Source organism: Python bivittatus, unplaced genomic scaffold, assembly GCF_059951505.1.
Source record: "Python bivittatus isolate LINGU-HERP-01145 unplaced genomic scaffold, Pbiv_v1 ctg000690_np1212, whole genome shotgun sequence".
Lineage (NCBI taxonomy): Eukaryota > Metazoa > Chordata > Lepidosauria > Squamata > Pythonidae > Python > Python bivittatus.
In genome coordinates, this window is record NW_028277096.1 from 12,703,036 (window position 1) to 12,719,713 (window position 16,678).

At 40.5% G+C, this 16,678-nt stretch overlaps 1 protein-coding gene across 4 annotated transcripts in view; it reads left to right on the forward strand.

Moving 5' to 3' along the window:
* The window catches only part of GTF2I (general transcription factor IIi), a 78,313-nt gene extending 61,874 nt beyond the window's left edge, over nucleotides 1-16,439 (forward strand). For all 4 annotated transcript variants that reach the window (XM_088152469.1, XM_088152465.1, XM_088152467.1 and 1 more), the window contains 12 exons: nucleotides 167-253; nucleotides 1,137-1,235; nucleotides 1,637-1,702; nucleotides 4,922-5,105; nucleotides 7,544-7,602; nucleotides 9,199-9,309; nucleotides 9,966-10,046; nucleotides 11,926-12,109; nucleotides 13,861-13,889; nucleotides 14,433-14,501; nucleotides 14,862-14,906; nucleotides 15,322-16,439. In XM_088152469.1, coding sequence (XP_088008595.1) covers nucleotides 167-253; nucleotides 1,137-1,235; nucleotides 1,637-1,702; nucleotides 4,922-5,105; nucleotides 7,544-7,602; nucleotides 9,199-9,309; nucleotides 9,966-10,046; nucleotides 11,926-12,109; nucleotides 13,861-13,889; nucleotides 14,433-14,501; nucleotides 14,862-14,906; nucleotides 15,322-15,380 — 1,073 coding nt within the window. In that variant the 3' untranslated portion in view covers nucleotides 15,381-16,439. The remainder of the gene's footprint in view (nucleotides 1-166; nucleotides 254-1,136; nucleotides 1,236-1,636; nucleotides 1,703-4,921; nucleotides 5,106-7,543; nucleotides 7,603-9,198; nucleotides 9,310-9,965; nucleotides 10,047-11,925; nucleotides 12,110-13,860; nucleotides 13,890-14,432; nucleotides 14,502-14,861; nucleotides 14,907-15,321) is intronic.
* The last annotated feature ends 239 nt before the right edge of the window (nucleotides 16,440-16,678 follow it).

The following is a 16,678-nucleotide window of genomic DNA, read 5'->3' on the forward strand; positions in this document are numbered from 1 at the left end:
AGGAATGTTTCTCCACCTACATGCTACTCTATTAAATATGCTGGCAGAAATGTACCATTGATTTTATTGATGATATTAAACGATTTTCATATATGGTAGCCTAAATCATGCAAAAACTAATTACTTTTAATTTAGAAAAACAATAAACACTTTAACTTCTCTGTAGGATCTCAGAGTCCCAACAGCTCAAACTCTGCACGAAGTCCTGTAAGCAACTCTAAGGTTCCAGAGATTGAAGTTACCGTAGATGAAGGTATGGAATTCCCCAAATATTTTCCTTTATTTTATTCCTTTATTCCTTTCCTATATTCCCCAAATATCCCTCCTTGGGATTATATAGGAAATGTTTCCACTTGGAACTTTGAGAGCACAACTCAAAATGGCTAGAGTATTTTGTTGAAACCTTGAAAAAAATAGTTCTTGGAACAGATGTTCTGCGATGACCTCAGAGAACATGAAACGACCCATTTCAACTTTGAAACTTCCCATTTCAACGATCAAACACCCTGAATATCACTGCTTGAAACAAATGATTTTGTTCCAACCTGGAATCAAAACTCATAGAATACATGTGCTAAACCTGCTAGAAGATTGACACGTTTTACACACTCTTGGAGAGGAGTTTCCAAATCTTGTTGAATCTTACCCTATCAAGAGAGTTTTCTATATAACTCTTTATTTCCCCCATGTATATTGAGATAATGGATTAATGAAATAACTTTTAAATGGGGAATTGGATATTTGGAGAAAGCCTTGAGAGGTTAAGGAATCAAAGCAGGTATAGATGCAAGAAATAGGGCAGATCTTTTCCCATCGTGTAATCAGCCAGCTTGCATGAATAAATCAAGGCATTGAAGACTTAAAAGCAACTATTTAGGCAGCTAGCTTTTTTTCCTTTTTAAATACATGGCTTATTCTTCAGTTGCATCTACTGTGAGAATAGTTTAGGGTAGACTGCCTTTTGTGATATGTCCTTTACATTCTCCTCAGATGACAGGTGTGCTGTGCAGGACTAAATTTTTAGAAAAAAACAAATTTTTGATCCTGTATATTCAGGATATGCACTATGAAATTGAAACTTAATAGCTATTTCTGTTACTGATTAAATGGAATGTATTTGGTATGTTTCAATATAGGTCCTGCTAATAGGGTATCAACTTCAGATGTTAGAACTAATCCTCAAACCAATGGATCCAATACTGGCTTTAAGCCAAGAGGAAGAGAGTTTTCTTTTGGTAAGTTCATGAGGATATTTCCTTTTATGTTACATTAAGCTTCTTGAATTCATTAGAATTGTTAATTAGAAGATGGAATATTTACATATCTACTAGGTTGTACATTAATTACATTCCACATATCTTCAGTTAAGTTGTCAATTCTGCTTTGCCACTCAGTAACTTAGTTGATAGATGTTGGTTGCTTCTTGGTAGTAAAAAACGTTTGACCATTCAGGGTCTATAGCCACAGTTTTAAACCAGCAAGGGAACAATTCTAATAAACAGTGTGATTTTATTGCATATTATGTGTTCTGGAATCCATCGTAAACAGGTTCTGAAGAAATCCAATTGTGTAATCAGTGAAACAAAAGAATAGTGCAATTGAATATAAATAACTAATTTCTATTATATTTTGACAGAGGCCTGGAATGCCAAGATTACTGATCTGAAACAGAAAGTTGAAAATCTTTTTAATGAAAAATGTGGTAAGTGTTGTTATCTTGTTAAATATGTATGCTTAGCATTTTAGAGGAGAACTTTGTTAGCAAAATAACAACTGATTTCAGTAAAGCATCAACTATGTATGTAATTGAATTCCCATTTTCTCAAATGTTTGCCTGAATAAAATGGATTTAACGATGTAGAAAATAAAGTTGAGCAAGCTCCTAAAAGTTCTCTGTGGAGGGAGTTTACTGTTATCAAAAATGCCCTGTCTCTTATTCCACCCAGCCTAACTGCATAGTGGTTAACATACTCATATCTCTGCGGCTTGATTCTCACAGAATCAAATAAATCTGTATTTGGCTGTGTCACTTCGCATTGTAGATAAGAACTATCATGAGATAATACTCTGCTAATCATGAAAACATTCCTTTTTAAATATATTTTATTTGCTTAAATAAACAGAAGGAAAAAACAAAAATGAACAGAAAAAAAGAAGGGCAAAAGACCAAAACATTATACATATAGAAAATAGTTCAGTCTTGAAATGTAGCCCGGGGATCTCATACTGTGTAGCACCTACCCACCCTCTGCAGTAATCCATGGCCATGCTCATGCCGGGCCACAACATCCTCTTGCGCACACTCCGCAGCGCTTACCTGCTAGCTGGCCTGCTTGCGAGCTGCCTAAGGAAAGGCTTGTCGCGACTGGGACTTGCAACTTCCTGCTGGCTTCTCCATTTACTTAGCTTATTGGAAGCCGGCAGGAAATTGCAAGCCTGGGTCACCTAAGGTCCTTGCTTAATGACCCTTGATTCTCACTAAACAACGGCAACAGAGACTGCTGGGATTGACGTCACTAAGCAGTGCAGTCATGTGACTTCATGCTTTATGACTGCATTGCTTAGTGATGGAAATTCTGGTCCCAATTACTATTGTTAAGCAAGGACTACTGTACTCAACTTCAGTTTTGGCTCCACATTCTTTGAGAAGAGAATACAGGTAGTCCTCAGGTTACAACCCTAATTGGGACCAGAATTTCCATTGGTAAGCAATGCGGTCATTAAGTAAAATATCATATGACCACACCACTTGGCTATGGTAGTTCCGGTTGCGGCCATTAGGCCAGGACTTGGCGCTTCTCCTGCCCTGCATGAACTGCCTCTGCTTCAATTCCCCCCACCCACCTATTCCACCTCCACCATGAACAGCACCTCCCGCACAGCCACCACCTTTGCCTGGAGAACCACTGCTACCACCTCTCCAACCTGTCCCACTGTACTCTCCATGGTCTGTGAGCTATTGCTCCTTGCGCTGACAGTGGAAGATGGGCTCCTCTACCCACACCACCACTTTGTCTCCTCCGCTAGCTCCATCCCACTGCCTCCTCCCTAGCCGGGCCCAGCAAGCTCCCTTCAGCAAACGCACCACCACCTTGCTGCGCTCACTGTGTGCATCCCGGAGCTTCATCCTCACCCAGCACCTGGATCCCTGGGCAGGCCAGTAATGGGAGGAAGAAGACGATGAAAGGCAGAGATGGGGGGGAGATAGGCAGGTGGGGGGAATTGAAGCAGAGACAGTTTGCACAGGGCAGGAGAACATGACTGCGAGATGCTGTGACCAATCGTAAATATGGGCTGGTTGCCAAGCACCCAAATTTTGATCATGTGACCACAGAGGCACTGTAATAGCTGGAACTTTGAGGACTGGTCATAACTACCATTCATTCAGCACCGTCATAACTTCAAATGGTTGCTGAATGAATGGTCATGATCCAAGACTACCTGTTTGTCTTCCGTCAGACAACTGCAAAGAGCTGGACTGAAATTTGAATTAATAACTAACATGTTCAGATTATAATTATTTATAATATTTGTACTGTTGCCTTCCAATTTTTAAGACTAACTTGAAAATCTATAAATACATATTGTAGGTATTTTGAGTCTTTTTCTTGGCAAAAAGTGACATTTTGAAGAGGACAGTTTTTTCAAAGGTGTAGTGCTGCCATAATTTCTAAAAAGAAATTCTGTATTTTAGATATTGTTAGCTTCCTCAGTATTTTATTCAATAAAAAGTGGGATAAAATTTGAATAACTGCATGAATGTGGAAACATACAACAGATTGCATTACAGCACCTTAAAACTTCATAAGTTTAGTGTGATATAAAGTTCCATGGTCTACAATCCATACATAACAGGCTAACACAGCTAATTTTCTGAAATTAAAAAAAAAACACGTTTTGATTCCAAGAAACATTCCATTGCCTATTGCTACAAATTGACTCCTTTCAAAATGATTGTTCCAGTTTAAAGAACAACATATTTTGCCTATGTTCTGTGCAATCCACCTACCTTAATGTTGGAATAGAGATACTTAGTGGTGGATGAACCATATAAAGCGTTACAGGTAGGCCTCGATTTACAATAGCAACTGGGACCAGAATTTCCATTGCTAAGCGATTCAGTCATAAAGCACGACCACATCGCTTAGCGACAGCAATCCCTGCAGTCCCCATTGCTGTTGTTAGCTGAATCCCATGGTTCTTAGGTAAGGAAAATTCCTGCCGACTTCCAACAACCAAACTCAGCGTGGAAGCTGGCAGGAAGTTGCAAGTCCCAGGCCTGCAGGTAGGTAAATGGCTGCTCCGGTGGGGAAGGGAGCGAGGGGATGTGGGGGTCAGGAAGGGTGCATGAGAAGCACTATGCAGGCTGGGGAGAGTGCACAAGAGGTGCTGCGTGGGTCAGGGAGGGTGTGTGAGAGGCACTGCACGGGTCAGGGAGGGTGCACAAGTGGCTGACATGAGCGCAGAGAGGCTGAAGGAGGGTGCACGGGTGGGGGAGACTTACCCCAGCGATTTGCAATCTTCCCTGCTGGCTTCCCTTTTGACTTTCTGGGGAAGCTGTCATGGAAGGGTGCAAATAGCAATCATGTGATTGTGGGGCGCTTGGCAACTAGTCATAAGTGCGAACAGGTTGCCAAGCACCCAGATTGCGATCATATGACCGTGGGGGTGCTGGGACGGCTGCAACTTCGAGATCTGGTCGTATATCTCCTCTTTCAGCACCATCCTAACTTCAAACAGTGGCTGAATGAATGGTCATAAGTTGAGTACTACCTGTATTATCCTGCTCTTAGCTGAAACAATTCTGAAATTGCTTCATGAAATGTGTCTTGTTTACTCATTTTGGCTCAAACCTACCAAACAGGTAAGAAAAACCTATTAAATGAAAAACAAATCATATAGACATGTTATCTTATTCTAGGGGAAGCTCTTGGACTGACAGAACCTGTGAAAGTTCCTTTTGCGCTCTTTGAATCTTATCCTGAAGATTTTTATGTTGAAGGCCTTCCTGAGGGAGTGCCATTCCGTCGCCCATCCACTTTTGGCATTCCAAGATTGGAAAAGATCCTCCGAAACAAAGCTAAGATAAAATTTATCATTAAAAAGTAAGCCAGATGTAATGCATACCACACGGGTGTCCTTTCTACACAGCTTAAATTAAGATGGAATTCAGATTAGTCAGATACTGGATTCTTCAAACAGTTGTGTTTTAATATAGGAAGAGTTGAACCTTAAGCCTTCCTAAGAGAGCAGAACTGTCCAAATACTCAAATAACATTGAATTTACACAGCCATAGCTCCTCTACAAGAAGAAAGAATTCCGTTTTACAAGTATATGAAAATTTACCATAAGTCTCCTTATTTTTTTGTTAGACATACTTGGCAGACTTACCTTTCTAAACACTGTAAAAGATGTTTATCATCTTCCAGACTACACAAGTGTGAGGGAACTGAATTACAGAATATGCCAAAAATCCTCTTAATGTGTGGCTATCTATTTGTGCCATTTGATCAGCTGAAGATATGTTAGCTTTGAATGAATTCTGTTTTCATTTATAACTTCTCAAATAAGCCACAAGTACTTTTATATAAACTTCCTGGGTAAAATAGTGAAACAAGAGACTTCAATTGTTTTGATTTCTCTATAAAAAAAGCAGAATTATTCAGATTAATTATATGTAAGAAGTCAAATAGAATACCAGTAATGATTTTTCTCCAGTTATTATATGCTGTGTGTAACTAGCAATACAGTAAATTGACTGAAGGGTGCAAATTGAAAGTCACATTACTTATGTTATAATCTGTTGGGTGCTGATGGTGGATAGGGCCACCCTCTTTGGCCATTCTTGCAACCATTCAAATTTTCTAGAGCTGTCCTAAGACCTGGCTCCGTTTCCCAGGCCTTGGGTAGGACAGTGTTTCTCAGCCTCAGCAACTTTAAGATTTGTGGACTTCAACTCCCAAATTTCCCCAGCCAGCAAAGCTGAAGTCCACATATCTTAAAGTTACTGAGGTTGAGAAACACTGGGTTAGGGTGTTTGAAGAGCCCCTGCCAACTGTTTTTCTGGATGTTAGGCGGTTTTGTCCAGGCAGTCATGGTCCTTTTAAATTATGTATACTTTCAAACCATGTAAGCCACCCAGAGTCTCTTTGGGGTTGGGTGGCCTCAAAATCCAATAAATAATAAAATCTCCCTTCTTCCTCCTCCTCCTCTTCCTCTTCACCCACTGGGATTTTTGGGGAGGTACAAAATTCTCTTGACAGAAATCTGAATGAATTTACAGAGGGATTTTAAAGATTAGGCCACGAGCTACCTTGGGGTCATGGGGCAACCACCCTTACTCTAATCTCATCTCTCTCCTTGATTGTCTTGACCAAGTCTTAACAAAATAGCGTTTAGTTCACTAGAATTCAGGCCATATTTAGCAAAACCACATCGCATTTCTGAACTCAGTTAGACTGAACACCTGCTCACTGTTTTTCCATGTAACATTTATCCAGCACTTCTGTAGTTGCCCAGAAGAATGAGGATGAAACAAAACCAGGCATTGAACGGGTAATCCACACTTTCATTCTGGGGTGATAGCATTAAATGAACAGCAGGAAAACAGCATTTAAATGGGAGGGTTTGGAGCTATATGAGCTGAGAGATCCTCAAAGACTATTGAATTGGAGAAATGAATTCAACATGGTGTCCACATAGTATTCTAATGGAAGCTCTTAAATCCATTCAAAAAGCAAAAGGAGTTTGTGCTTCTTTAATGCAGAGGGAAGTAGGCAACCCCCCATCCTTTCTTATGGAGTCATGCCTTTGATGAAAGAGGAGGCAATTTTCAATTGTTCCTGAATTTGGAGATGGTGTGGCTCCAGGAAAAGCTGTTAGTTTCATTCAGAATTAAATAAAATTTTGTCTTTGAGCATTCTTCCACAACCTGATGCCTTCCAAATGTGTTGGATTTCAGTCCATAATACAATTGTCTGTAGGGCACCAGTTTGGGGAGTTCCAACATTGGTGAAGGGCTTCAAGTTGGGGAAAACTAGATGACGTGGAAATTTTTGTCTGATTCATCTTCATTTTTTCAGCATGCCATTTTAAGGTCCCCCCCCCCCCCCCATTTTTCTGGAGTCCCTTTCTGGTTACTTCTTGTTATCATTAGGAGTTCGGTTTCTGTTTTCGAAGGGCCACAAAGAGTGCCTCCATGCGTAGCATCTGGGTGAAGTTATAAGGAAATTCTCCGTTTAGGATGCACATAGACCAGCTAAAGCGTTGCCCTGAGTTTTGCTTTAACCTTTGGCTCAAGGACGACATGGCATTTCTGAACCTCTGTGAATGGGACAGGGTTTGGAAAGCATGACTTCGAGTAAACGGGAGTGAACGTGTTGAGATTATCCTTCCTACCCTTTGACCACATTTAATATTCTGCCCTTGTGCTTCTTATATTGAGCTGCTTGTAATTTCTTTGCCCTCGGAGAGAAATAAAACTGCTTGTTGATTTTGCTTCTTTATTTTCTTATGCCAAATCTTAACTGTGTTTCTCTGCAGGCCTGAAATGTTTGAGGCAGCAATTAAAGAAAATGCTACTGCTATTCCAAGTCCTCAAAGTGAGTTTCACCTCTTCTGCTTCAGAAGGCAGTAATTCTCTTTCTTCATAAATTCATAATTATGTGGTTTCGAATCAGGAATGTGGATGTTCTTAAAGAGTGATACAAATAAATCTACGTTTTTTGGAAGAGTCTCCACGTGACCACAGAATTTGCTAGATGACTTTGGGCCAGTCTGTTTTCAGTCCAACATACAGGTAGTCCTTGAATTACGACAGTAATTGAGACTGGAATTTCCATTGCTAAACGATGTGGTCATAAAGTGTGATGTCATGTGCCCACATCACTTAGCAGTTAGCAATCCCAGCAGTCCCTGTTGCCATCATTAAACAAATCCCACCAGTCATTAGGCAAGGACCCACCCCAATCCAAGCCATTCGGGCTTGGTCCCTCCCAGCCACGAGCCTCGGTAAAGTAAGGGACTGCCTCTTCTTCAGCTCCCCCCACCCACCTCTCTCCCCCCATCTCTGCCCTTTTGGTCATCCTGTACTCCACTGCCTCTGCCAACACTGCACTCCGCTGGTCCTGCTGCCCTGGACTCCGCTGGCCCTGCCACTCCCAGCTGACCTTTGCTGTCTTCTTCCTCCCACTGCTGATGAGGCATGCCCAGCTTGGCCCTTCCCGAGGCAGCTGCTGGCTGTGTGTGGTCTTCTTTCTTGGGAAGAAGGCCTGGTGCAGCCAACAGCTGCCTCTCGAAGGGCCAGACCAGATGCACCTCATCAGCAGCAGGAGGAAGAAGATGGATCAGCTGGGGGCAGCAGGGCCAGCAGAGTCCAGGGTGGCAGGGCCAGCAGAGGCATTGGAGTGCACGGAGGCCAAAAGGGCAGAGATGTGCTGGGGAGATAGGTAGGTGGGCGGAATTGAAGCACCTCTGCATTCGTAAGTGTGGGCGGGCTGCCAAGCATCCAAATTTTGATGACTTGACCATGGGGCTCTGCAGCAGCCGTAACTTCAGGGACTGGGCATAGCTACCATTTGTTCAGTGCTGCTATAGTGCCGTTCGAATGGTCGCTGAATGAATGGTCATTAAGCGAGGACTACCTGTATATCATGTGAGAGGCCCCATATTTGATACTAAGCTCCCAGAGGAAAAGGGTACATTCATTAAGAAATATCTCCATTTCCTATGTATCCTGCTGTTCTGTCTGTACAAAACCAGACTTCAGTAGACAAGCACAAGTGGGCACTGCACATCTCAACTGACCAATGGCTTTTAAATCAGATTCTTGATTCCAATTGAATTTGCAGCTACAAGGAAGTAGCTGCAACATCAGCTGTGGCCTACTGATATTCTGCTTTCTTCATTAATTATTTATCCAGATCTCTAGCTGCCACTCTCCGTGCTGGTCTGTATTTCCTTCTCAGTGCTCAAAATTCAAAAGCTGCAGATCTCTGCGGCACCTTCACCCTTCTGTAGTAGGAAACAGGTTTTGATCTGTCTCTAGTTACAGCTGTCATCCTTCAGCTAATTCTTACATTTGCATCTCTGGTTTATCTTTTATAACATTTTCGCTGTGCAGTTGCATTATTAAAAATGAGAATGGGGTTTATTTGAGAGGTTTGGAGCTAATGCTTTGCTTTTACATCTTTTATAAGGAAGAACCAGTTTGTGTAACACTGTGATAAATGCTGTAAGTGTGCCTGACCCAGTGGTGAACACAGCTGCTGGAGTAGAAGACCTTAACATCATTCAGGTGACAATACCAGGTACCCTGCCCACTTTCTACAATTCAATAGTTTTAAAAGCTGTTGAGTAAAACTTTTTAAATTCTGTTTACATTTTTGCTCTAACTCAGAAACACAATTGCCTTTTAAAAAGGGGTAAGGGCAATTAGTAGTAGTTAGAACATTATTTTCCTTTGAACATAAAACAGGCTTATACATGTTTTAAGCTAACCATGAATAAGGGTTATACCCAGTGGGCACTCAGCAGATAATCAGCTGCTAGCAACAATTTACCTGCCCCTCCTCCCGTCAGCAAGTACCCCATCCATTTTATTAATTGATACTTCCTCTTTCTTTAGAATATATGTATCCCCTCCTATTCCCCTCCCCCCCAAACAGCTTTTGGTCTAGAGCTACCACGCCTGGAGTGTGTTCATTTCCCAGAACATTTTCCACCACACCCCAAACCACTATTTTATTTATGAGACTGCTTCTAGTCTCCCTTCTCTCCATTTCTTCAAGCCCCAAAGAGCAAACCAGCTGGGCCAGGATTACAGCAGGAATGAAAGCACCGTCCACTACAAGGAGATGGAGCAATCCCAATGAGTTCCCCCTGGATTGATCATTAGATTATCTTAAGTCTTTAAGTCATGATAAAAACAATCCAAATACAGGACTTGCCTCTTTACGTTTTGCAGATGATGATGAGAGAACCTCCAAAGTAGAGAAGGCCCGACAACTGAGAGAGCAAGTGAATGATCTGTTCAGTCGGAAATTTGGTAATTTGTGCGTTTCCTCTACAGAAAGTCAATTAATTGCCTTCTAGCCTTCTCTGCTTGAATTCACACAGGTTTGTGTACTACACAGAGTTGTGCTACACAGGGCAACTGAAACAGCAAACCATCTTGATCATTTTTGAAGTTGGAACAAGGGGGAGATGCACACCAAGCAAGCACTTAATTATTGTGTTTTGTTTTAAGCAGCTGTGGATCCATGTCCATATGAATTGAAAAGCATATGTTCTACGGTAAAGAATAGTTTCCTTTAACAAGCCTCTCCCAATTATAAAGGCAATAAGCTTTAGAGAGGGTTAGGTGGATTTATGTGGGATCAGGTGTATTTCTTATCAGAACCACTACACAAAATGGCAGATGGTCTGTGCCTGAAACTACTGATAAAATGGAGGGTGGCAGTGAAACCACAGATGAAACGTTGACTAAGGAGAGAGGCGTTCAGGGTTGCCTGCTGCATCTGTGAAGAATTGTATGCTGTGATCTGCCTGTAGTGGTAACATGATTTTCTTCTAGCCTGCTACATATGAGAAACAGTAAGCTAAAGAAACCCTACCTCTGAGAAAGGGGTGTAACATGCAAAAGGATGAACTCCCTTCTCCTCCCCTTGTCAAATTTCAAAGGGAAGTGTATACAGGTAACAGTAACACCCCCCTCCCCCCATTGTTTAGAAAGAGAATTTAGGGTAAAACTCTCCTCCCCCTCCTTCACAAAACAGGTGCTCACAGCCAGCTGCCTCCTAGTTCACTGCCCACACAATTAAACTGCATTGCTGATGCCTCCCTCCTACAGCGAATCCCGCCTCCAGGGCCAGAGCCAGCCAGCAGGAAGCTGTTGCCGCTGCTGCTCAGGGTTCTTGCTTTCTTTTGCAATAATTTCCCCACCCTGACTTGTTTTATTATTTACTTGGTTATTTAACAGTTTGAAAAACAGAAGTAAAAAAGCTGAAGAGCTAGTATCTAAATAATTTTAAAACTGTAACTAAAGATACAACATAAATCCTAATCCAGCGTATACAGGACAGCAGTCAAATAAAACAGCTACAAAATCTCCAGCAGAAATACTGTTGCAGTACAAATAGGAAATGAGGATTAAAGGCTTTAGGGAATAAAAAGGACTTGGCCTGGAGTCAAGAAAGAGGCACCAGGCAAAGCTCTCCGGGGAGAATGTGCCAAAGCTGGAGGGCCCCTTCCTAGCAGCCACTGGCCGTACCAAACAGAGCAGGACCTCCATCTGTTTGACAGTCACATTCAGCAGAGCAGAAGAAAACCCTTCTGTGTACAGTGTATAATTAAGATACAGTGTTGTTTGACCCACAAAGTGTATGTAATTTTAGAAAGAGATTTTGATATCTTTTAATATTAGCTGTGATAATTAAATGTTTAAAAGCAACTGTTCCTCTGAATAAAAATAATAATTGTTGAGAAGCAAATAATGGGCAGAAGTTGTTGCTTTCATTTCCTGATCATGGATTTCTTCAAAATATCTGTGTGGCTACTATGTTAAGAAGGATGTGGGCATGATGGATTTTTAGTCTGGTCAGCTGGGTTGTGTTATGTATCTCTTTTTAAAAAAAATTAATAGGTCATGTGAGCTTTTAAAAACCCCACTACTACCACCTTAAATGAACAAATCAGCATTGTAATTAAATCAATATTCGGTTCCTTGTTATTTTTAAAAAATGTCACATTTGAAGTCTTTCTCATGATAGTATTCTTGACACTGTGTTGTACTCAAAGTATGTTGTTTATTCTTCATGCATTTATAAAACAGTACCCAAGATATGTGTATGCATTTCAAGAAGTACGTCTGAACCCAGAACCGTTTACTTGCAGTCTTTGTTAAGCTCCCATTTCTCTTCTGTTAGGGGAAGCCATAGGTATGGGATACCCTGTGAAAGTCCCATACCGAAAAATCACTGTCAACCCTGGCTGTGTGGTGGTGGATGGAATGCCCCCTGGTGTCTCTTTTAAAGCTCCCAGCTATCTTGAGATCAGTTCCATGAGGAAGATTCTGGATTCTGCAGAGTTTATTAAATTTACTGTCATTAGGTATGTGGTTTTCAACAGTATTTAGTGTAACCTACATAATCCAGCTGTGTGTTGGAAGAAACTGTTGCAGATCTGGGTGTTGGATTGGGCCCACAGCACCTCAGAGCTGGGAAAAGCCAGCACTCTTTTCAGTTGCAGTCAGGGTGCTAAGAGAGCACATCTTATCTTCTAGCCCAGTGATGACGAACCTTTTGGGCTCGGCCTGCCAAAAATTTGGAAAATGCCTAATTTGACTCTGCTGGCGTGTTACACACCCCACCCCGCAAACAAAAGAGAAAAAATTCTTTACATATTCATTTATTTAAAAAAAAATAAAATCCAGTCGTGTGGTACTATGTATTATATAAAGAAACATCAAATAATTACAAAAATGAAATACAAGTAAAACAAACTCAGTTTCTTGGTAACTCAAACAGGGAGAATAGTTGTCATGTGTTGGTGAACACTGGCATGTCACCCAGAACATCATGGCATGTCACCTTTGACACGCGTGTCGTAGGTTCGCCATCACTGTTCTAGCCTCTACTGACCTCAGTACCCCAGCCTTCTACAAACATCTTAAAAGAAGATTTGGTGACTACATAGGCAATTGGCCTGTGGAATGGACTAAAGTCAAACACATCTAAGAGGTTGCTTTCTTTACTGCTCCCCATGGCAGTGTTGAAAGATCAGGAGGGAATGCTCTCTAAAATGAATTTTGTTTCTGCCTCACCCTTGTAGAATTCTTTTCCCTGGAAGTTCACATTCTGAGCCATTTTAAATAGTGCAGAGTTGGAAAATCAACTCTTCTTTGGTATAATGCCTAGAATGCTTTATAGCTATAAGGATTTGTGTAGCCCACCTCGGAACTAATATAGTCAGAATGTTGGCTGACAGTTTCTTCTCTCATCCCCGTTTAAGACAGAGAAGAATTTATTTGAAGAGATGTTATTCAGTAGCAGGGTTAGGTATTTCGTTACTTGAGATTTATCCTGTGGTAGAGACAGAAACAGAATTTTAGAAAAAGACAATAATGCTTCTGATCTAGCATGGAACTAGCCACGTTCGGGAGTTCAGGGTATAACCAAAAAAAAAATAAAAAATAGATACAGTATTAGGTATTGGAATGAATATGCCAAAAGTGAAAGAATTAAACAGAATTCAATAAAACAGGAAATAAGATGATGATTAATAGTTTGAACTGGGTATGAAGATGCAAAACTAGGGTCATGTATTTTTAATGTTGAATATTTCTTACTGAACTTGTTGGATGGTTTAGGAATTATAGTATTGGTAGAGCACAGTTGAACTTTCTAGACTCCATTAATTGAACTATTTGTTGCATTTATATCCCGCCTTTCCTCCAGGAGCTCAAGGCCGTCTACATTATCCCCCTTCAATTTTATACTTGCAACAACCCTGTAAGGTATGTTAGGCTGAAAGACTGGCCTCAAGTCACCCAGGGTATTCTATGTTGGAGCAGAGATTTGAACCTGGGTCTCCACATTCCTAGTCCAACACACTAACCACTACTATTCTACACTGTGACTGGTGGCTGGGGATGAAAGAAGTTGCAGTCAGATATACTTGGAGGGTATCAGGTTGAGAAAGCCTGCATTAAAGTAACATAGAAGAAAGTGAAATAGGTTTTGGAGAGGGCTCCTGTTGGTTCTAAAATCTGACACTTAAAATCTTTCCTGCGAGAAATCAGTGGAAGTTTGGGTTACATAAATGATCTCTGAGTATTGAAATGTTACATTGTTTTCCTACAGACCATTCCCTGGACTTGTAATGAACAACCGTAAGTATTTCATTGATAGAATATATGGAATCTTTGTAACTATGCATTGCTGTCATTTCTGTGGTCAGTTTAGAGTTTTTTTCTGCTGTTTTCCCCAGTATCTAAATAATCCATCATTGCCTAGGATACAATCTGGCATGCCACATAGCAATTCAGCAATATGTTGAAGGATAATTTTCTCAACATTTCATTACCTGTCTGTACCTGCTTTTCATTTTAGTTTGGCTGCATCAGCATCTGTAGTTCAGCACTACATATTCTTTTGTTTTAGTGAAATCTTTAATCTTCTGCAAACTGGCTTCTAGATTCTAGGTGGTTCAAATGTATCTGAAAATGTTATTGCAGAAAGGGAATGCGATTTTAATAAGCTCAGATTTTAAACAGACAGCAACACGTGTTCTGGTGTTGCCTATCTGAACTGCCAAAACATGTTAACAGCTTGCACACTGAAACAGAATAACATTATGTCTCTAAGTATAACCCTCAGGTACTTCTGAGGGGCATTGCTTGGTAAAAGCATTATGCTGATCCTGTTTGTTCTAGAAATCGCTGATAAAGCTGAAGCAGAAGCCCCAGCAGCCACTGTGCCAGCTCCTGAGCCAGTGGTACAAGGTAAATGTTACATTTGTATTCATGTGTGCTTAGTAATTACCAACATGATTTCTAAGGAAGCTAGTGCTCATTATGTTTCAAGTTTCATGTGCTCATGATCACTGTGTTATGTTTATATGATACATTTTAATTTTTACTTATTTTGAGAGGAGATGGTTATTAGCAAAATCCTCCATTGCAGTATTGTGGTAGAAATAGAATGATCGATTTTAGATGCTCTTCTTTTATAGTAGAGAATTTAGAGACTTCCGTGTAGAGTAGAAATAATCATTCAAAGGCTACAATCATTGTCAAGGCATGTTGATAAAGTTAACTACCAATATAGAATTAATACAAATATTTGTATGTATTTTCTTCTAGAGCCAGTTGAAGCAGACCAAATAGTGCAAGTATCTGTGGAGGAAGGTAAGGGTCTGTGATCTAATGAGAGGAAGGCACTTGCTATTTGGATAAGTATGTCATGTCCATGTCCAAAGTAAAGTTAAATCAGTTGTATAACCTTTGTAAAGAATCTTGCTAGCTTTTCTCATTGTGAATCAGTGACCAAATACTGTATTAATACATGGCTCCAGTGATAGAATATTTTGGTATCTCATTCTTGAATTGCAATATGCCATAGGTTCAGTGTGTTTTGTGAATCATATCCCATTTGCTGCTTTTCTTTTTTTTTATCAAGATAACAGTACTAACCTCAGGGAAGCTTAGCAGCCCTTCCAATTTGTTAATCTTTGGACAAATAGAGTGTTAGATCTCCATGTCTCTTGTTCTTCAGTTATCTTAGAATTGCTGAAAAGCAGCCAAATATTCTTTGTCTCCACAGATTCAGCAGAGACTGAAGAAAACACTCAAATAAAACAAGAGCCAGATCCAACGTGGTAGAGCTCGCTTGCATTAGGGTAAAGGACAGTCATAAAGGAAGCAGAGCAGTGGGTGGTTTTCAGATACTTTTCTAGGTAGGAAATGGACCCTGACTCTTGCGGTGAATGCAGAATCTATGATCTGACTTCCATTTATATTGGTCCTGTAACTATGTAGATCACTTAACTTGGCGGAATCCCTCTTACAGTCTTTAAGTTGTGCTCCTTTTGTCCTTGGGCCACTTGCTTTGAACTCTAGTCCTCCTGAATCTTTAGAGCAATCTTCCCCACCCTAATGCCCTTCATATGTTTTGGATGACATCCTCTCGAGTGCCCATTGGCTTTGCTGGCTGGGGCTGATGGGTGTTGGAGTCCATATCTGGAGGGCTTGAGATGCTTAACAAGAACCATGTTAAACTGAGTGAAATATGTACAGTATGCAAAAAATAGCCATTATTTTCATAGGGCTTCTAGTAGTTTATTTAACTTTAATCTCTGCCATGTTGTTTTTTTCTCCTCAATCTCCAATCAAAAGCAAAAGCATCAAGGCTTATGAAGAGTTTGCTGGGATGGCCCTGGCCTGTGTAATATAATTGTATAAGAGAGGTACCTTCTATCTGTCCTATCCTAACCTATTCCGTCCCCTCTTACTGCCTTCCTGTCTACCTGGGTCAAAAGTCCTTGGAATTGTTACAAAACAGAGATATCTTCAATTCCAGCCCTAATTGAGAAAAGAGAGGCCAAACACATAGCTTATGATTGTTACTTTTTGCTTTTGTTAATAAAAATCAGCAGGGATTAGCAAATAAATAAATCTTCCTTCTAAGTGAATAGCCCCTAGATGCATTTGGCCTTTTTTTCTTTTTCTTTTTCTTCTTTTTGTTTTTTTGAAGAAGGATGTCCACCATAGTTCAGGTTTATTTAAACTTGGTGGGGTGGGAGTTGAAATTTGTCCAATGAATTTTAATTTCTCTTTCTCCTTTAATGGCTAATTGGATAATAGTATCTGTATATTTGAAATAATTTTTTCCTATGATATATCTCTCAACTCATATGTTTTTAATAAATAAATAAAAACTGATTTCCTGAGCTGCTGTTTCATTTGAATGTGTAAAGATTATGATAATGGGTTCATATTATGGGGGGAAGCTGAGGGTGGGCTGCTTACAGGATGGTAAGGCTAGTGGTTGAGACCTGTCCGGCCCTGAGTCCCACAGAGACCAGGTTATTGAATCCTTGGTGGCCCTGGACTCTAGCTGCTCTTATTGCCAGGTCCATATGTAATAAGACTGTCCTTGTCCATGTTCTGATCATAGTTCA